The sequence below is a fragment of the Rhinoraja longicauda genome, chromosome 9 (assembly GCF_053455715.1).
Source record: "Rhinoraja longicauda isolate Sanriku21f chromosome 9, sRhiLon1.1, whole genome shotgun sequence".
NCBI classification, from domain to species: domain Eukaryota; kingdom Metazoa; phylum Chordata; class Chondrichthyes; order Rajiformes; family Arhynchobatidae; genus Rhinoraja; species Rhinoraja longicauda.
Window position 1 is genome coordinate 40,438,417 of NC_135961.1, and position 21,835 is coordinate 40,460,251.

Sequence of the window (21,835 nt, forward strand, 5' to 3'; positions counted from 1 at the left end):
AAATGTCACCCATTCCTTCTCTCCAGTGATGCTGCCTGACCCGCTGAGTTACTCCAGCATTTTGTGTGTAAACTTGGTAGATTGATACTTGGGAACTCAACCCTTGAATCTATGTAAGAAAAATTACATGCTTGTAAGAGCATTAAACATATTATAAAGTCAGATCTGTGTGATCATACAATCGTCATGCTCTTCCAGATTATCAGAGGTCTTTCTTGAACTTGAATTGGATTGAATTGGATACAGCATGGAAACAGGTGCTTCAGCCCACCGTGTCCGCATTGATCATGATCACACATTCACACTAGTTCTATGTTATCCCACTTTTTCATTAATTCCCGACACACACTAGGGGCAATTTACAGAGGACCAATTAACCTACTAACCCTCATGTCTTTGGAAAGTGGAAGGAAACCGGAACAGCTGGAGGAAACCCACAGAACCCAGAGGAAACCAATGCGGAACGTAGAAACTCCACACAGACAACTGGTTAAGGCGCAGCGGTAGAGTTGCTGCCTTACAGCGAATGCAGCACCGAAGATCCATGTTCGATCCCGACTCTGGGTGCTGTCTGTACAGAGTTTGTACATTCTCCCCGTGACCTGCATGGGTTTCCTCCGAGATCTTCGGTTTCCCCCCACACTCCAAAGACATACAGGTATGTAGGTTAATTGGCTTGGTAAATGTAAAAATTGTCCCTAGTGGATATAGGATAGTGTGTTAATGTGTAGGGATCGCTGGTCGGCGCGGACCCGGCGAGCCAAAAGAGCCTGCACTGTATCTCTAAACAACACCCAAGGTCGGGATCGAACCGTGGGTCTTCAGGTGCTGTGAGGCAACAGCACTACCAACTGTGCCATTGTGCCGCTCGTAAGCAGATAAACCACACAAAATGAAATACTTGTAGTTTGAAAGAGTTAATAATCCCTTCACAGAGGAAGGATTTGCACTACTCAATATCGTGCAGTCTGTTGAAGTTGGGGTAGGTGCTGTATTTTAACTTGGCGGAAGTCAAATACAGACTGTAAGTGAGGCTCTCTACCAGACTTCATCTTTGCAAGGTGGGCAGATAGTTCGGTTACGGTGAAAGAAGGGCTTCAACTAAAGCTGAATCATTGCAGAGACGGGTGTTAGTCTGTAGCTTTGTGCATGCAGACAAACTTGGAGTGCATGAAGCCTGGTGAAAAAATTGATAAATTCCAGCTTTATGTCCAATCTTGAGGGTGTACATTACTCTCAGTTGTTTGTTCAGATACTGCAGTTACGTGGCCATTGCTGTCATCTGTGCCACACCGACAAGGAAATGTGTTCTATGCGGCCTGGAAATTATAAAAGTGGGACAATAGAATTGCTACACTGCTAAGCCAAAAATCCCTAGTCCATCACGGGTACTGACCTCCCCACCACCGAAGGGATCTACAGGAATCGCTGCCTCAAAAAGGCAGCCAGCATCATCAGAGACCCACATTGCCCTGGCAACACTCTCATCTCACTCCTGCCATCGGGAAGATAATACAGGAGCCTGAAAACTGTAATGTCCAGGTTCAGGAACTGCTCTGGGACATGTGACAATAAAACACTCTTGTCTCTTGATTCAGACCAATGCACATACAACTGGATGAGACAGGCGAAAGAGGTTTTACACGTACATTTTGGGCCCGATAATAACAATTAGTTTTATTTAGTTTAGAGACACAGCATGTAAACAGGCCCATCAGCCCACTGAGTCCACGCCGACCATCGGTCACCCAGGCACAATAGTTCTTTGTTATCCCATTTTCACATCCACTCCCAACACACTTAGGGACAATTTAGAGGCCAATTGAGCCACAAAACCACACGTCTTTGGGAAATAGGAGGAAACTGGAGCACCCGGAGGATACATTTGGAAGTAAGTAATAATGTATTTGAAATGTATTAATGTATAAAAAACACCAATGGCGGGTTTTACAATTAACTCTGATAACAATATCACAAGTAGCAATATTTCACACACCATAACTGACTGCTTAAGGTTAAGAATAATTATGTTACACTCCATTCCTACTGAGCTGTCAAGTAGGGAAACATGCCAACAAGTTTTCTTTCTTTGTAATAACAAAACATTACTCCATTGCCCCTTCTCAGAATATTTCAATCCTAGAACCTTCAAGAAAAGGAAAATAAAATAAAAAAGATGGAGTGCAAGGACACCGTAACATTGTCTTGTACCCAATACCTTATCAGGTATTTTTAATGTATCGTAAGAAATGCAAAAAATTAACACATCATAGAGAACTTTAATAAGGTGACATCAGAGATCACAAGATTTCTCTTCTATTTTTGAAAATAAAAATTAATCCGGAGACAGAAATAAATTGCCAAAATTCTATTCTATTAACCGAACCGAACCAAAATTCTATTCTATTAACGTGTAAACTTACACCTAATCCGAATAATTTGATCAACGTATAAACATTCCAATGCATTAAATTCATTGCTAAGAAATCTTTTAAGCATTATAATAAAAGTCTAGTCGCTCCTTGCAAAAATTAGCCATATGCAAAAGAGTTCAAATGTATGAAGTGGAATATAATGGTCACAAACTTTAATACAAACATTTGTCAAAGTTGAACCAGGGCTCCAATCTACGAATATTCCAATTAGGATCATTTTAAATTTGTAATAAGGTTTGATTCTTTGCATTTTTCTAAACAAAGTATTAAATTGGCCATAGCATTGTCAGTGGCAAGCTTTCATAGATAAGAGTTTTGCTGCAAATAAGCTTGTTAATAGCATGATTATAATTTTACACCTGCTGTAAGGACTGTAGGGAACTACCAAACGAGTTGATTAGAAGATGGTCTTTTGTGAAAACAGCTGTATATCTGCAGGAGGTTGAGTAAGCAAATATACAGCAGGGGTTAATGGAATGCTTTGCTGGAGATCCACAAAGTACCTTATTACGAGCAGCAAAACGTAGGGCTCGGCGTGCAAGAGGAGAGGCAGGAGAAAATACCCCCAAAAATTTTAGCTGAGTTGGGAGAACAAAAAAAACAGAACAATCACAATAAAAGAGGATATGAATTTGTCCACAAATAAAGTTAATTACATCTAAAATGAATGGAAAAGCCATTGTAATTCAATTTGCAATATAAAGAAGCTTGAGTGTACCCATATAAAATATTAATCACGTTTAATATTATACACAGACAAAAGCACTCAGAGATGTTTAAATAAACAAGAATCAGATTTCAACATCCTATTTCTCTGAAAATACTTACAAAGTTGAATTAAACTTCAACATTTTATTTCACTGAGAAAATAAATAATTGCACAAAGTTTGATTTTTTAAAAGTAATACTTAGAGTCATGTACCCTTCGGCCCAACTCATCCATGCCAACCAAGATGTCCCATCCACGCTATTCCTGTCTGCCCAGGTTTGGCCCATATCCCTCTAAAATTTTCCTAACTATGTACATGTCCAAATGTCATTTAAATATTGTTATAGTACCTGCCTCAACTACCTTCTCTGAAAACTCGTTCCAAAATACGTGCCATCCTGTGTGTGAAAACGTTGCCCTTCAGAACCCTTTAAATCTTTCATTTTAAACCTATGCCCTCTAGTCCAGGGGTGTCAAACTCATTTTAGGTCACAGGCCGGAATGGGCAAAATGCGACTTCATGCAGGCCGGATCAGTTGTGCATGCGCGAGCACATGCGCATGCTCCCACAGCTTTTGTTGCCTTTGTTTTTTAACCTGCTCTCATGTGTCTCAGACTCTGCTATAACTACAAAGTGTTTCACTTTACGAATTTTGTTTCTTATGAAGAATGTTGCCTAGCAAGCATTACTTTTATGATTGGTATCTAGGCCCAAGATAGAGTGGATGTGCAAATAATGTTTCCAGTAATAGGAGAGTCTAGGACCAGAGATCACAGCATCAGAATAAAAGGTCATACATTCCAAATGGAGATGAGGAGGAATGGGTGGCGAATCTGTGGAATTCATTGCTGCAGACAGCGGTGGAGGCCGACATTGGGTATTTTTGAGGCAGAGATTGATACGTCTTGATTAGGTTACAGGGAGAAAGAAGACAGTAGAATATGGTTGAGAAAGAAAATAGATCAGCCATGGTTGAATGGCAAAGTAGACTTGATGGGCTAAATGGCCTAATTCTGTTCCCCTGAATTATAGTCTTCCTACGGTGTTTATTTTTTGCCCACAATGGGCTGGCTGGGTGGTGAACAGCCAAACTTGGCATGGTGAAAGATGGTCTGTCCATCATCTCACCTGAATTCCCCGCTCCCCATCCTTCTCCTTATGTCTTTCTTCCTTCCTCTCACATCCTCTCCCCTCACCTCTCACATCCTCTCCCCTCACCTCTCATGTCCTTCTCTACCCTCACCTTCTCCCTCACCTGCCCTCTCCCTTTTCTCAGCCTATCCCTCCTCTCTTCCCCACTTCCTTCCTTCCAACTACTCCACCACTCCCCTCCCTTACTTCATCCTCTCTTTCCTTACCTCGCCCCTAAATCCCCTCCCTTCCCTCATCCCGAAACACAATTCCTTCTCTCATCTGCTCCCTTCCTCTCCCTCCTCCCTACCTTTCTTTACCACTCCTCTCCCTCGATACCTTCTCTTCCATTCCTCATCCCTAAAAACCCTCCCTTCCCTCATCTGCTCCCCCTCCCCTTCCTTTACCACCACCTTCTCTCTTCCCTTCCCTATTCCCGCATAACCACCAGCACTTCTTCACATCCCACCTAACCTGAACCCAAACCCTGAGCCCCCACCCTGGAGAGCAGCTCAGATTTTGGATTGCTGGCTGCGGCCCCATTCACGGCAATGCGGCAACTTCCCACCAGCCTCTATCCACGCACTCACCTGGGTGCATGGTAGCGGTCTCAGTGGCAGATCGGACGTATTTTCCTTCTGCGCAAAATTCATATTTCCTGCGAGTTTAAGTGGTCATGTAGCTCACTTTCTGTGTATAATCTAACAGCACTTTTTTTTCACCAAATCATCCCATGGGTGGGATTGGACCCCTTCGTGGGCCGGATGAGGCCCCCGGGGCCGGTAGTTTGGCACCCCTGCTCCAGTCCTTGATTTCCCAACCCTGGCCAAAGGACTCTGTTCATTCACCCTGTTTTCTCGTGATCTTATACACCTCTGTTGGACAGGCTAGAACTGTATTTCTTAAAGCTTAGAAGGCTTCTAAGCTTCAAGAAATACAGTTCTAGCCTGTCCAACCCCTCCCTGTAGCTCAGGCCCTTCCTTGTTGGCAACATCCTCGTACATTTGGACACAAGGAACTGCAGATGCTGGTATACAGACTGATTGTAGGAGGGGGAAGAAAGCTGAAAGAGAGAAGGGGGCAGGACAAAGCCTGGCGTGTGAAAGGTAGAAACAAATGGGAAGAGTTTTTAATTGCAGATGGGTGGACACAGGCCAGATATGAAAAGACAAAAGGTAGTGAGATAAAGGAGATGAGAGAAGGGGAATGGATGTGCATCCAGATAGAACATGTTCCCTTCCACCTATATTCGTTCCTCAGACTTCGCCTTTCACGCCTCTTCTATCCTCATCTCCCACACAAAATGCTGGAGTAATTCAGTGGAACAGGCAGCATCTCTGGATAGAAGGAATGGGTGACATTTTGAGTCGAGACCCTTCTTCAGACTCCTTTTGCCTCATCTCATACCTTTAGTCTCTTCAGCTATCTGCCAATCAAAATCGTCCACATAACTCACCAAACTTTGTCCCACCCCCACTTCTCTTCCAGCTTTCACCCCCACCCCCCCAGCATCAGTCCCGACTCGAAATGTCACCTATCCATGTCCTTCAGAGATGCTGCCTACCCGTTGAATTACTCCAGCACTGTGTGTCTATCATCGTAAATCTTATGGCTTAGTATGTTATTAAAAATTCACTTGGACCTTACGCAACAAGAAAAAAAAAATTTTTTTTACAGTGAGACAAATCCATAAATGCCTTAAATTCGCATTAATTCAACCAATTTCCCTCAATTCTGGCTGTAAAGGTTTCAAACGAGATTAGCCTGTGAGAAGGGCTGGAAGACAAGTAACTTAAGGAATTTGGACCAAATTCCATATGCATTGAAAGGCAGAAATTACGACATCTTTCAAGGGAATAAACTGAAGCCAGTAATTTTGCTGTCAGTACAAGGGCAAGTCCAAGCAACTTTATCTTTAACCTCATGTCTAAGCCACTCGATCAGCCCTTTCTGCCCTTAGGTAGGTAGAAAAAACTAAGCAAGCAATAAATTCACCCTTCTGTGAAAATAAGGAATGAAAGCAAAAATACTCCGGTGTACATTTCATCAGACTGTTTTGCCATCATGTTGGTGATCTTAAAGTGAGTTGCACCCTTTGGTGAAATATTCCCTAATTAGAGGGAGTTAATTGAAATCGCCGAAGCATTCACTTCAAGCACCTAATGGGACATATTATTTGCACAGATTTGAAACCAAAATAAATACTGAAACTCTCCTATGTTTAAAATGGCTTCCAACTATTTCAGGCATTTGAAAGGGTGCTCTGAATTATCAGAGGGTGACACTGCAAGCGATGCATACCAGGAGATCCACAGCCACTACAATTGCCATGTTTGGAAATATTTGCTCTCGTGATTACTCAAGCAGCGAGAAGGAGAAAAGCAGGTCTCACTAATGTTGCTGATTTGTAAGTGATTGTTGTGACTCGCTTATGCTCCCCTTGCCAGTTAACAGGTAAGCACAGTAAATTCAGAAGACAAATTTCTCTGGAGCATCAGAGATTGAGGGGAGATCTGATAAAAGTAGATCAAATTATGAGAGGCAATTAGATAGAGCAGTGAGTCAGGACTTTTTTCCCCCAGGATGGAAATGTCAAAGACTAGAGGGCATAGAATGAAGATGAGAGGGGCAAAGTTTAAAGGAGATGTGCAGGGCAAGTTATTTTACACAGAGTGCTGGATGCCTGGAACGCACTGCCATGGGTGGTGGTGGAGGCAGATACAATAGCGCCATTTAAGATGCTTTTAGATAGGCACGTGGATATGGAACTCAACAGGCTGAGATTAGTTTAACCTGGCATCATGTTTGGCATGTGGGCCGAACGGCCTGTTCGCTATGTTCTATAAATAGTGCTTTGGTCTTGACAGCAAGTAAGCTTGAGTAAGCAAGTATGGACATGATACTACAATTAGCAAGAGCACGCCCAGATAAAGAGTGTGCAGCTTGGATAACCACCAACATTTTCCTAGAAACCAATGCAATGGAGGTTCACTGAGTTAGTTCCTGAGATAAAAGGTTGGTGAGGATTTTCCCAAACCTAACTGAAGACTGAGAGGACCTCACTGAGACGTACAAGATTCTATGGGGAACAGGCAGCCAGAGATCATGATTCCTCTGGCTGAAGAATCTAAAACTGGGAGCACAGTTTCAGGATAAGAGATCAAGTATCACGGAATGAGGAGAAAACTCTTCAGAGACAGTGTGTAAATTTTGCTTGTTTTTACTTTGAAGACAGTGAACGTTCTATCGCTGAGTATTCTCAAGGCCAAGATGAAAACAATTTTTGGATTGAAGATAAATGAGGGATGTGGAGATTGAACAGTCAAGGTTCAGGATCAGTCCTGATTTTATTGAATGGTGCAGCAAGCTCGAGGCCTACTTTTACTTTACACAAGACTTTAGAGATACAGCGTGGAAACAGGCCCTTCAGCCCACCGAGTCAGCATTGACCAAGGATAACCCCATACACTAACGCTATTGTACACACTGCACACAATTTTATAATTTTACCAAAGCCAATTAACCTATAAACCTGAATGTCTTTGGAGTGTGGGAGGAAACGAGCACCCAGAGAAAACCCATGCAGGCATGAGGAGAACATGCAAACTGGACAGAAAGCACCCGTAGTCAGGATCGAACCCGGATCTTTGGCACTATAAGGCAGCAACTCTACCATTACACCACCCATTTCATCTATTTCTGATGTTCTTAAAATATGCATTCACAGAATAAATTATATAGTATAATTTCAACCAACCTCTAAAATTGTTCCATCAAATCTACGATTAAGTTTCATTATCCTGCATGCTGCAGCGCATGCAAGAATTCAAAACATAAATAATTCAATATTTGTCAAACACAAAAGCTAAGGCAAACAAAGAAAGTATTCCTTCAGATTTGCTACAAGTCAACATTCATATCTCATCCAGTTACAGTCAACAGAAGCGTATAGGCCGACAGGAGACTGAGGGGTTACAACCACATTCTTCAATTGTGAAACATTCCAAGGTCACGTTACTTCATTACTCAACACATGTGTGCACAAAAGCTGATTGCAGCGGGACTCCCCCTTCACCATGCAAAAAAGAAATGTACCAATATTGAGTCAGGACTCCATTTCCCATCTCAATCAATTTGTTCAACCAACCAACATGGTGCAGTCACAGTCCTCTAGTTTAGAAGTGCTTAATTACTGTTTTGTTGAAGAATATATACATAGAAACATAGAAAATAGGTGCAGGAGGAGGCCATTCGGCCCTTTGAGCCAGCACCGCCATTCATTGTGATCATGGCTGATCATCCACAATCAATAACCTGTGCCCATCTTCTCCCCATATCCCTTGGTTCCACTAGCCCTCAGAGCTCTATCTAACTCTCTAAAATTCATCCAGTGATTTGGCCTCCACTTCCCTCTGCGGCAGAGAATTCCACAAATTCACAACTCTCTGAGTGAAAAAGTTCCTTCTCACCTCAGTTTTAAATGCCCCCCTCCCCCCCTTTATTCTAAGACTGTGGCCCCTGGTTCTGGACTCCCCCAACATTGGGAACATTTTTCCTGCATCTAGTTTGTCCAGTCCTTTTAGAATTTTATATGTCTCTATAAGATCCCCTCTCATCCTTCTAAACTCCAGTGAATACAAGCCTAGTCTTTTCAATCTTTCCTCATATGACAGTCCCGCCATCCCAGGGATCAATCTTGTGAACCTACGCTGCACTGCCTCAATTACAAGGATGTCCTTCCTCAAATTAGGAGACCAAAACTGTACACAATACTCCAGGTGTGGTCTTACATATAGATGTGCCCTATACAACTGCAGAAGAACCTCTTTCTACATAGGTAGAACCTCTTTACTCCTATATTGAAATCCTCTCGTTATGAAGGCCAACATGCCATTAGCTTTCTTCACTGCCTGCTGTACCTGCAAGCCAACTTTCAGTGACTGGTGAACAGTACAGCAGAGGAACAGGCCCACAATGACCCTGCCAAACACGAGGCCAAGGTAAACTGATCTCCGCTGCCTGCCCGTGATCCATATCCATGTGCCTATTGAAAAACCTCTTAAATGTCTCTACCATATCTGCCTCCACCACCAGCCCTAGCAGCACGTTCCAGGTATGCACCACCATCTGTATAAAAATATTTGCCGAGCACATCTCCTTTAAACTTTGCCCTTCTCACCTTAAACCTATGCCGTCTAGTCTTTTGACATTTCCACTTTGGGGAAAAGCTTCTGATTGTCCACCCTATCTATATGTACTGCATTTTAATTAATTCGGTCAAGAAACATTTCAGCATGTCCTGAGCCCAAGCCCATTTATAAAACATGGACCTTAACCATCTTAACTCATGATAGATTTGAGCATAAATATAAATCACATTGAAAATGTGAAAAAAGTAGAAACATTTCCTTTTAAAAGTGTGGTTCTGGTGATGTGCTATGTGGGAGTGTTATTCTCAATTCTAAACAAAGCCTCATTTCTGTCACATACTCAACTTTTTCAGCAAAAAGTCTGTGCAAAGAGGACGAGGAAGGTCAAAAACACATAATTCCAGTTGCGTTATACCAGAACTTGCAAGTGTTTTTGGAGAACAAAGTTTATGTAGGCTGAATGTATATGCAACTCGAACACCCAGGAATGAAGTAGACTACAGGGAGTGGTGGACATGGCCAGTCCATCACGGGTACTGACCTTCCCACCATTGAAGGGTTCTACAGGAGGCGCTGCCCCAAAAGGTCAGCCAGCATCATCAAAGACCCACACCACCCTGGCCATGCCCTCATCTCACTGCTACCATCGGGAAGGTGCAGGAGCCTGAAAACCATGACCTCTAGGTTCAGGAAGAGCTTCTTCCCAACCAAGAAATCAGGCGACTGAACACTATGAAGTCCAACTAAACTCCGAACTACAAACTGCCTTCATTGCACTAAGGACTTTGGGATCTTGTTGTTCTTGCACTTTATTGGGTTTCTTTAGTTTAGTTTCGTTTAGAAATATAGACGCTTCAGTCCACCGAGTTCCCGTCGACCAGCGATCCTCGTACACTAGCTAGTTAACCTACAAACCTGCAAGTCTTTGGCGTGTGGGAGGAAACCAGAGCATTCGGAGAAAACCCATGCAGTCACGGGGAGAACGTACAAACTCCGTACAGGCCGCACCCATAGTCAGGATCAAACCTGGGCCTGTGGCGCTGTAAGGCAGCAAACTCTACTGCTGCGCCATCATACCGCCCACAATAAATTTTTAATTTATTATACTTTTTATTTATTATAATGTCCATTGAGTACTGTGTTTTCAAACCTGTTGTGCTGTTGCAAATAAAAAAAATCAATTTTCAGTACAGACAATAAAACACTCTTGACTTTTGAACACGAGTGCTTATTTGCCAAACCTTCCCATGCAAATAAATTCAACTAAAATAGCAGAAATTGTTCCCATTTAACATCAAGGCACATCTGATGTACTGCAGCAGAGCTGCTAATGTACAGTTAGTGTCAGCAGACAATTGCACACTTGCCCCTGGCAGGCCAGAGACAAATGGAATGAGCTGTGGTACTATTCCTGATGATTCCTGATCAGCTTAGAAACAGTGAGTAATCACAAATTACTAACTTAGCACCTCAAAAAATTTTAACTGCAAGTTAAATGGCAAACGCTTGAAATTAAAAATAACATTTTCCTCTGGACTTAATGCTGGAAGACGGCTTTATGATGGGGAGCTTCTTTTCAACTGGCATGGACACAATGGGCCGAATTCCAGCAACAATTGGGCTCTTGAACACAGCCCAGCACAAATCACAACCCAACCTCAGCAGCTGTGATCTACTACAGACTTTGATTGCACTACATACTTCGCTTTTGCACTATTATGATCTGGTTACCTAGTATTACAGATTATTAAGTTATTGTACTGTTGACTATTGTGTATTTATCTGTGTGTTGCTGCATTAAAGGGCCTGTAAGGTTGCGGCATGTAGGAATCTCATTGTTAGTACATTTCACAATTAAATATTCTTGTCTCTTGAGAGACACAAGGAAGTGCAGATGCCGTTTAATCAAAAAAGACACAAAATGCTGGAGTAACAGCAGGTCCGGCATCATCACTAGAGAACATGGATAGATGTCGTTTCAGGAAGGGCCTCAACCTGAAACGTCACTTACCAATGTTCTCCAGAGATGCTGCCTGATTAAGTTACTCCAGTGTTTTGTGTCACTCTTGATTATTGAATCTCTGCCCTAAATTCTCAATGATTCTATCACAATGAGGTTTTTATACTTGAATGAAGGACCTATGGAATATTGGTAAGGAAATAGTAAACGCTGAAAATACACGGCAGGTCAGGCAGCATTTGTGGATTGGAGGTTGTGTGAGTGGGCGGTTGCATAGCAGATGCAGTTTAATGTGGATAAATGTGAGATTATCCACTTTGGTGGTAAGAATAGGAAGGCAGATTATTATCTGAATGGTGTCAAGTTAGGAAAAGGGGACGTACAAAGAGATCTGGCTGTCCTAGTGCATCAGTCACTAAAAGGAGGCATGCAGGTACAGCAGGCAGTGAAGAAAGCCAATGGAATGTTGGCCTTCATAACAAAAGGAGTTGAGTATAGGAACAAAGAGGTCCTTCTGCAGTTGTACAGGGCCCTAGTGAGACCGCACCTGGAGTACTGTGTGCAGTTTTGGTCTCCAAATTTGAGGAAGGATATTCTTGCTATTGAGGGCGTGCAGCCTAGGTTCACTAGGTTAATTCCTGGAATGGTGGGACTGTCGTATGCTGAAAGTCTTGAAAGCTCTTAGAGATAGGGGCAGGAGTAGGCCATTCAATGTGATCATGGCTGATCATTCATAATCAGTACCCCGTTCCTGCCTTCGCCCCATACCCCCTGACTGGTGCAAATAAGATAATCATTATCTGAATTTATGCAAAGTATAAAACTATAAACACTGGAATTGAAAAGCGTAAAAGCTAAATCTACTGACTAATTGACTCAAATGTCAAGCTTAGTTTAGTTTAGAGAAACAGCGTGGTCCACCGGGTCCATGCTGACCATTGATCAAGTGGACCAAGGATGTACTGGCTCTGGAGAGGGTCCAGAGGTTTACAAGAATGATCCCACGAATGAGTAGGTTCACCTATGAGGAGCATTTGGCGGCACTCGCTGGAGTTTAGAAGAATGAGGGGAGACCTCATTGAAACATACAAAATATTGAAAGACTTGGAGAGAGTGGATGTGGAGGATGTTTCCACCAGTGGGAGAGTCTAGGACTAGAGGTTATAGCCTCAGAATTAAAGGACATTCTTTTAGGAAGGAGATGCGGAGGAATTTCTTTAGTCAGAGGGTGGTGAATCTGTGAAATTCTTTGCCACAGAAGGCTGTGGAGGCCAAGTCAGTGGATATTGTTAAGGCAGAGATAGATTCTTGATTAGTACAGGTGTCAGAGGTTATGGGACGAAGGCAGGAGAATGGGGTTAGGAGGAAGAGACAGATCAGCCATGATTGAATGGGGGAGTAGACTTGATGGGCCGAATGGCCTAATTCTACTCCTATCACTTATGATCTTATGATCAACCTGTGAATTAGCTGCATCCCACACACTAGGGACAATTTACAATTTATTATCAAAACAAATTAACCTGCGAACCTTGCATCTTTTGAGTGTGGGAGAAAACTGGAGATCCCGGAGAAAACCCATGCGGTCACAGGGAGAACGTAGTGAGCGTCCATAGTCAGGATCGAACCCGGGTCTCTGTGCTGTAAGGCAGCCACTCTTCCGCTGCACCACCGTGCTGCCCTTGGCTGACATTTGGAGTTCCCACTGATTTGAGCATTTTTATACACTAATCACCAAGGGATTGTGCATAGACATCACCAAGAGGAAACATTCCAATCTTCATGACAAGGGAGTTGGAGTGCAAGAGTAAAAACTCTTGCTAAAATTTTGCAGAGCTTCAGTGACAGCAAGCCCAGAGCACACTGCAGTTTTATTGCTTTGAGACCATTCAGCAAAATAAATTACTTGGTGATGGATGATCTCTTCACACCAACTCTTCAGAAATATCTGCGTTCCTCTGATTCTGTTGGACCATACCAAATTTAACCACTCTACCACTTTGAGACATGAGTTTGAGCCTACCTTAACTGTTATATCCTTAAATTTCTCCACCAGTCTACTGCTTTCTCTATTAAAACAAGTTACAGATCAAAGTTTACTACTTTGTCCAACCATTTGGACATCTTCCATGGCAGGATTGCAAATCATGTTTAATAACTCTAACTATCCGGGTGGCGCCATCAGCGATGGCAGCCTCGCCAACAGTCTGTCTGTCTTTTCATCTTTTTTGTTATTTTTAGTGTATTTTAAAAGTATGTGTTAATGTTCTCTGGTTTGAGCCCCACCACGGGGCCATGTACTTACCATTGGAGCCTGCGATCCCTTGCCTGGGATCGACGCTCCAACCACGGCCTGCGGATTTCAACATCAAGGAACTCGCAGTCTCAGGTAGAGACTGATGTCGGGAAGCTCCAAAGTCGCAGGAGGTTCGAGTAGCCCCGACCCAGGGTCCAATCGCCCGGCGTGGGGGATCTGAGATCCCCCTGATGCGGGAGCTTGATCGCCCCGATGCGGGAGCTTGTTCGTCCCGATGCGGAGGGCTCGACCGCTGGCTGCGGGAGCCAAGATCGCCCCGACAATGGAAGGTTCGAGTGCCCCGACCGCGAAGGGAAGATTGAACTTTTTTTGCCTTCCATCACAGTGAGGAATGTGGGAGAGTCGTTGTGGTGGACGTTCATGTTAAAAAATTATTTGGCTGTCTTGTTGCTCTTTATTGGTATGACTGTATGGCAAATCAAATTCCTCGTATGTTGCAAAACATATTTGGCTCATAAAGTATGATTATGATTATGCGACACTTTGCCCCATTAACCCCAGCAGTGAGTTGTGGATATAGCCCAGTCTATCTCACTGACCAGCCTCCCCCACAGTTGACACCATCTAAACTTTACACTATCTTGGGAATGTAGCCGGCATAATCAAGGATCATTCCCTCCTCTCCACGCTCCCACCAGGCACAAGATAAAAAAAGCTTGAAAGCATACTCCATTAAATTCAAGAGCAGACGACTGAACGATCCTCCCATAAGCTCAGGTATAGCCAGATCTTCCAGCCTACCTCATTGTGAACATTGGACTTTTTCTCTATAACTAACTCCACAATGTGGTAGCACTATATTTTGCGCTCTGGTATTTTTCTCTTTGCACTACCCGTTGACCTGATTGTATGACTTGATTGTACTCATGTATAGAATGATTTGATTTGATAACAGGCAAACAAAATCTTTTCACTGTATCCTGGTACATATGAAAATAATAAACCAAACTAAAGACATACAAGCTTTGATGTGCCAGTTAGCGTAGCGGGTAAATAATTATGGTAAACTTATTAAAATTGTGGCATTATTTATTATACTTTACATTCATACTGTATCTTTTTTGAGCATATAGTAGCCATGTTATTTGGGATTTACAGCTGTTTCTTCAAGTCCTCCATGAAAGTTAAAGATTCACTGTATATCAATTTGTAGTTTAAAAGAAGTTCACTGATTCCATCAAATAGCTGCTATAAATGTACAGTGCACATTACCATAGATGCTCTTTTTTATAATTAAAAAGATAGGAAAGGGAAAAAATTCAAAATGAGTTGATTTTTTTAATTTTGCACTGAATTATAATATTAATTGCCATTAACTTGCTCAATACAATCTATCAAATGTATTCAAAATAACAACTTTACTTTTAGGAACAAATGATGAATTAAATGTTGAATCAAACTGGAAACCATTTCTAAATAAAATAATTCTATCACACTCTCTGATCCTGGGTGGTAAAAGATGGAATAGTGGAGGCGCTGTAGTTGCTCAGGAACCTTTATTCACACAGGAACAAACCCCCAGCCTCTGCATCAACAGGTGTTTGGTGCCATTGTGCCCTTTCCAAACTGGCTCCGTGTAAATGGAGAGACAAGGAACAAAGTGTTGGAGGAACTCGGCAGGTCTGGTAGTATCTGCGGAGAGAGTGGACAGGCAACATTTCGGGTTGGGACGCTTCTTCAGCAGTCTAAAAGAAGTTACCTAGCTGAAGGTGCCATTCCCTCCAGAGATCCTACCAGACTCGCACAGTTCCTCCAGCACTTTGTGTCTTTTCCTGACCCAAAACACCACCTGGCCATTCCCTCCACAGATGGTGCCTGAGCCGCTGAGTTGCTCCAGCACTTTGTGTTTTGTAACCGGAGAGGAGCCACAGCCTAGCTGCCGCTCCCTAGGCAGTGTCACAGGGTCGAGATTGATGTACTCACTCTAGAACTGAGGAGTAGAAGTTGCCCCTTCAACGAAGGGTGGGCACTGCACTCACACCCCTATACGAGTGAGGTCTAGGTCCGACGGCAAGGAGGCCCAAGCCGATTTAAGACCAGAGTCTGCCACACAGATGTCGCACAAGCACATAGTCATAACACACACAGACAGGCACGGACACATCCTTTTCCTCAGCCCGACTTTGTTTGAACTCTCACCCACCCTACCCTGATGCTCTCCCTCCTCAGTCCAGCGCCAATCTCCCTATCTGTTCCCTTGTCCAGCTCGTTTCTCAGCTCCCTCCCCAGTTTTCCTCTCCCTCTCGACTCCCATTCCCAACTCTTCCGCCACTCTTCCAATGTGACTGCTTACTCTCTTTCTCCCTCTCTCTCTCTCTCTCTCTCTCTCTCTCTCTGACTTGCTTTCCCCACTGGCTGTTCCTTCCCCTTGACCAGCTGAATACACTAACACAGACAGGGAGGTCACTATACATTAAAAAGATACCTTCAGCAGGATGCAGTAGAGAATTATATAACTTTTAATTGAGACATTACCATTCTTTTTTTTTAAAGCACAGTTGCTAGCTGTCAGGCAACTGAACAGTCATCTCATTAGCTAGAGTGCAGTCCTGACCTCCCATACCTCATTAGAGACCTTTGAACTATCTTTAATCAGACTTTATCTTATACTAAATGTTGTACCCTTTATCATTTAACTGTGCACTGTGGACAGCTTAATTGTAATCATGGATCTTTGACTGGCTAGCACACAAACAAAAGATTTTCACTGTATCTCGGTACACGTGACAATAATTAAACACATCCACCTGATGTGGATGTAACCCAGTCCATCACACAGACCAGACTCATCATTGACTCCATCGACACTTTAGGCTGCCTCAGAAAAGCAGCCAACATAATCAAAGACATGTTCCAACCCAGTCATTCCTTCTTCCCGCTCCCGTCAAACAGAGGTACAGAGGCTTGAAAGTGCACACCACCAGACTCAGGATCAGCTTCTTCCCTCTGTTCACAGGCTTCCGAATGGTCCTTCCATAAGCTAGGTACTGTCCAATTCACCTCTCCCCCATTGCAGACACTGGTGCATTACAATGCTGACAACTACATTCTGCACTCTGTATCCCCTTTGCTCTATTGTACTTGAGTTTGACTTGATTATATAGTATATGTATAGTGTTATTTGACTTGACTCTACAGCATGTAAAACAAAGATTTTCATTGTACCTCTGTGCACATCACGATAAACTTAAACTTGGGCTCAAGTAAACATTTACTCAGAATTTAAGTTGCTTTTAGTTGAACATAAACATCAGCTTCAATGTGCACAAAACAAATCAAATAGCAACAAGAAAACAAAGGACTTTATTCAAAGACAGGTTTCTGATTTTTTAACCTATTGAAACAATTCTGCTGCATAAATTAGTCCAAAGTCTAGTATACAGATTGCAAAATAACAATTTATATGAATTATAAAAATATGTTACCTCAGGATCATCATCATCAAAGTCATGGTAGCTGGAATGGTCGGGGTTGTTCAACATGTCAAGCAACACAATAGCAAGTGTACGACTCAGAGACTGTGCAACAAACGGGTGCTGAAATGCAGTGCAAAAGCCTAGTGTTAGGAAATGACTGAAACATAAATCAATGTTTCAATGGCACCTTATTGTCACCTGTACCTATGTAGTGATTTTTTTTTGCACAACGTTCAGTGGTAATCCTACTATACATTAGGCACAATCATACAAAGTATAAGAGTGTAAGACAGTAGACCACACTCAGGCAGTACACGAGAGTTCTTGGACCCTTCAAGTTCAGAGTTGTTAAAAATATTGAATCCTAACTTGGCCATAAAGGCCCGTTGTCCTGGCAGTGGCACTGGGTCAGAGTTGCTGGGGTCGGCCTGGCCAGGCGATGTTGTCGGTGTCCTCCACTGCTGCTCCATCGCTCCGTGCCGCTGAAGGCCGCGTCCGTTCCATGCGCCCGGCCACTTGGAGTGGCACCCGATTTAATGGAGCCCCAGGGTACTGTAGGGCCTCTAACGGTCCACTCCACTAACTCGACACTCTCCTTTGCGTCCTTGACATCGGCCCGTAAACTCCCTGTCCCTCACCTCCCACTATCTTCACTCAGCTTCCGTAACCCGGGGCACCATCTTCAGCCGACCCAGACTGCCTCTGACCATCTCCAGGGGCACAGGATGTATGCCCCCGGCTCGCTCACCAACATCATTCCTATCCTCCCTCCGCCACCACCCGAAATGCACATCTAGTAACATTACAAAACATCATAAACTTGCCTGCAATAATTTCTCCGCAGTCGGCCTTTTCTTAGGATTTTTTGTAAGTGCCAGTTTTACAAACTGATGAAAATTGGTAGACCTGAAAAAACAATATTCTGTAATGAACCGACTTGGAAGCAGGATTCTATAGATAACAATTATCTAAACTCAACCTACCATTTTGATTTGTCCTTCAACTTTGGGGGCTGGAAGTTGCTTTTTGTCATCAAAAATAAAGCCCTGAAATAAATGAGACAGTCGTGAATTATAACTTGGTACATGTGCCTCTTTTCCTGAGAGTGAGAAGCTCCTTAATTCAAGGGGTGCAGCAGATGGAACTGCTGTCTCACACTGCCAGAGACCCAGGTTCAATCCTGACTTCGGGTGCTGTCTCGGTGGAGTTTGCACGTTTTCCCGTGACCGCGTAGGTTTCTTCCAGGTGTTTCGATTTCCTCCCACATCTCAAAGACGTGCTGGTTTGCAGGTTAATTGGCCTCTGTAAATTGCCCCTAGTGTGAGGGGAGTGGATGAGAAAGTGGGATTACGTAGAACCAATGTGAACGGTGATCAATGGTCGGTGTCAACTCTGTGTTCCGAAGTGCCTGTTTCCATGCTGTATCTCTGAACTAAACTTTGGGTTTGGGAGTGTGGGGGGGGGGGGGGGGGGGATATTGGGGGTTTACCTTCTTTTTTAATGCAGTATTTGGGGAAAGGTGGGAGGAGGAAACATAAAAACACTTTCATTTATAAGGAGAACAGAAATTGTATCTGCAATATTAAAAAGGATTCAAGAATCCAAAGACGTACAGGTATGTAGGTTAATTGGCTGGGTAAATGTAAAAATTGTCCCTAGTGGGTGTAGGATAGTGTTAATGTACGGGGATCACTGGGCGGCACGGACATGGAGGGCCGAAAAGGCCTGTTTCCGGCTGTATATATATGATATGATATGATATGATAATCTGAAACTTGGGAGGAGATACTTCCCCACTTACTTTAGCATCCACGACAGAGGGATACATGTAATGTTCTTTTATTGAGTCACAAAACAGCACTAGTCAGAATAATTGAGGATGAAAATACAGGCTCAGCATGGAAACTCATTATGTTTCAAAATTCAGGGATTTTGTGTTGGAGAATCTTTATCTTCAGAGGAGATGCAAGGAGCCTCAGATGCTGAAACCTTGAGACAGTAGGACCTCAGCAGATCAGGTAGCATCTGTGGAGGAAATGGACATGCAAAGTTTCAGGTTTGACCCTTCCTCAGTCTGAAGGAGGATCCTAATCCGAAACATCCCCATCCATTTCCTGACAGAAGGGACTTGACCCATCGAGTTCCGCCTCGACTTAGTGCTTTGCTCAAGATTCCAGCATCTGCAGTTCCTTGTGTCAAAACTTTCAGAATTTATGACATCTCTAATTAAAGTGCTAAATAAATCAATAACAATGTTATAACGAAAGATGTTGTTAAGATGGAAAGGGTGCAGAGATTTACGAGGATGTTGCCCAAACTCGAGGGCCTGAGCTATAGGAGAGATTGGGCTTTATTCCTTGGAGCACTGGATGTTGAGGGGTGATTTTATAGAGGTGTACAGGATCATGAGAGGAATTGATAGGATAAATACATTTTGCCTAGTAGGGGAATCAATAACCAGAGGACATAGGTTTCAGGCGAAGGGGAAAAGATTTAATAGGCACCCGAGGCAACTTTTTACACAAAGGGTGGTATATATATGGAACGAGATGCCAGAGGAGGTAGATGAGTTAGGTACGATCACAACGTTTAGACAGGTACATGGATAGGATAGGTATAGAAGGATATGGGCCAAACGCAGGCAGGTGGGCAGGTAGGTAGGGCATGTTGGCCGTAGTGGGCAGGTTTGGGCCGAAGGACCTGTTATCACGCTATATGGCTCTATGACTCTAATCAGCATTTAAGTTACTGAAAGATTTTGCCAGTTTGAGGATAGATGGAAAATCACCAAGACTAATGTGGCTGGTTACCTCATTGGATGCAAGTCAAACATTGGTGGCTGGAGTTCAGCAAGCTCAATGCCAGTTATACCAACTGCCCAGATATCACATAGCTGGTTATATCCACCTTTCCTCTCCACAGCTGCAACTTCTGGGGCCATCCTGGAGAATAAAGTTCACACACTGATTGGTTTGGTACATTTCCAGAGAGAATGAAATAAGTAAAAATATTTTATAACTAGATCTAAATCCACATTCTAACTGATATTGGTCATGGACAATGTTTCATGAACTTACCTTCCAAGTAAATACTACAGGTGTGCATAACATTACACAGTCAGTTCCACACTTTTGGTCAGACTGATTGTTCAGACTGATTGAGACTGGAGTTTGGGGATATGGGGGGAGAGTGGGAAAGTGGAGTTCAGTGTTAGATCGGCCATGACAATATTAAATGGCAGAGGAGATTCAGGAAGTCAATCTTCCTTCCCTTGTTCCAGTGTCTTACATTTTTATAAAGAAGAAATATACAATACTTGCTGACTACCCGAACAATAACTTTGGTTCTAAATTTTTGTTTTAAAACATGCTAAGGTGACTAAATCAATTTTTAAAAACTAAGGTCAAAAACTGAGAGATAAAGCAGAATTTGTAATATTCAAGAGACATTAAATTTTCGCATTCAGCTATATATTCCATATGCAGAGCGTTTGATGGCACTGGGTCTGTAGTCACTGTGGTTTATAAGGATTGGGGGATCTCATTGAAACCCACCGAATAATGAAAGGCCCAAATAGAGTGGACATGGAGAGGAGTGGTAGAGTCTAGGAGCAGAGGGCACAGCCTCAGAATAAAAGTTAGTACCTTTAGAATGGAGATGGGTACAAATTTCTTTAGCCAGAGGGTGGTGCATTTGTAGAATGCAGTGCCACAGACAGCTCTGGGGGGCAAAACATTGGGTGGTTTTAAAGTGGAGATTAACATTCTTCTTTAGTAAAGTGTCAAGGGGAGAAGGCAAGAGAATGGGGTTGAGACAGAAAAATAGATCAGCCATGATCAAATGGCAGAGCAGATCCGATGGACTGAATGGCCTAATTCTGTCTTATGATCTCTGCTTGTTAACTGCTGCAGCATCAAACACAACAATTACAACAAAGAAAGGAGTCATCATTACCAATATGGAGTACCAATAAACGATTTCCTTTTTGCTATAGTTGCAGTGATCTGCGCAGAAACTCCAAAGTCAGCTGAAATGTGAATCACAGAACGTTTATTGCATTAAAGAGAGGTAAATTTTTTGAACCTCATGATGTATCTTAACAACTTTAACCCTTTCATTCTGTCCCCAGCAATCATCTGCTTAGTGCTCCTGATGCAATATGGTGCATTGAAAATGGAACGTGTTTATCCATCTCCATTCGTTACAGACTGAGAAATCGAATTCACTTTGAACTGAATATATGTATTGTAATTCATGCACTTCATTCCTTCTTGTCCCCGCTCCCATCTGGCAGAAGGCACAGAAGCTTAAAAGTGTGCACTACCAGACTCAGGAACAGCTTCTTCCCCCCCGTTATCAGGCTTTTGAACAATCCTTCCATAAGCTACGGTACTGTTCCATTCACCTTTACCCCATTGAGGACATTGGACTTTGTATCTGGAACTGATGCGCTGCAATACCGAGAACGATATTCTGCACTATCTTCCCCTTGGCTCTGCCTATTGTACTAGATTTTGAATTGATTTTGTTGCATGAATGAAAAGACCAATTTAAGTTGCGTTATGAATTTGCAAAAACCAGCAACAATCGTTCATTAACAATTTACAAATTTCTAAAAAGAGAAAATACTCTTACCTAATTTCACATGGCCATTATCTGTCAGAAGAATATTTGCTCCCTTTAATGGGAAAAAGTATATTAAAATTAAATATATTA

The 21,835-nt window shown here is 42.8% G+C and overlaps 1 protein-coding gene across 8 annotated transcripts in view; it reads right to left on the reverse strand.

The window, feature by feature from the left end:
• The window catches only part of LOC144596649 (mitogen-activated protein kinase kinase kinase kinase 3-like), a 145,857-nt gene that overhangs the window by 53,433 nt on the left and 70,589 nt on the right, over positions 1–21,835 (reverse strand). For all 8 annotated transcript variants that reach the window (XM_078405257.1, XM_078405258.1, XM_078405255.1 and 5 more), the window contains exons 7-12: positions 21,755–21,797; positions 21,074–21,146; positions 19,930–20,061; positions 18,103–18,165; positions 17,944–18,025; positions 17,129–17,239 (exon numbers count right to left, since the gene is read on the reverse strand). In XM_078405257.1, the coding sequence (XP_078261383.1) occupies positions 17,129–17,239; positions 17,944–18,025; positions 18,103–18,165; positions 19,930–20,061; positions 21,074–21,146; positions 21,755–21,797 (504 nt within the window). The remainder of the gene's footprint in view (positions 1–17,128; positions 17,240–17,943; positions 18,026–18,102; positions 18,166–19,929; positions 20,062–21,073; positions 21,147–21,754; positions 21,798–21,835) is intronic.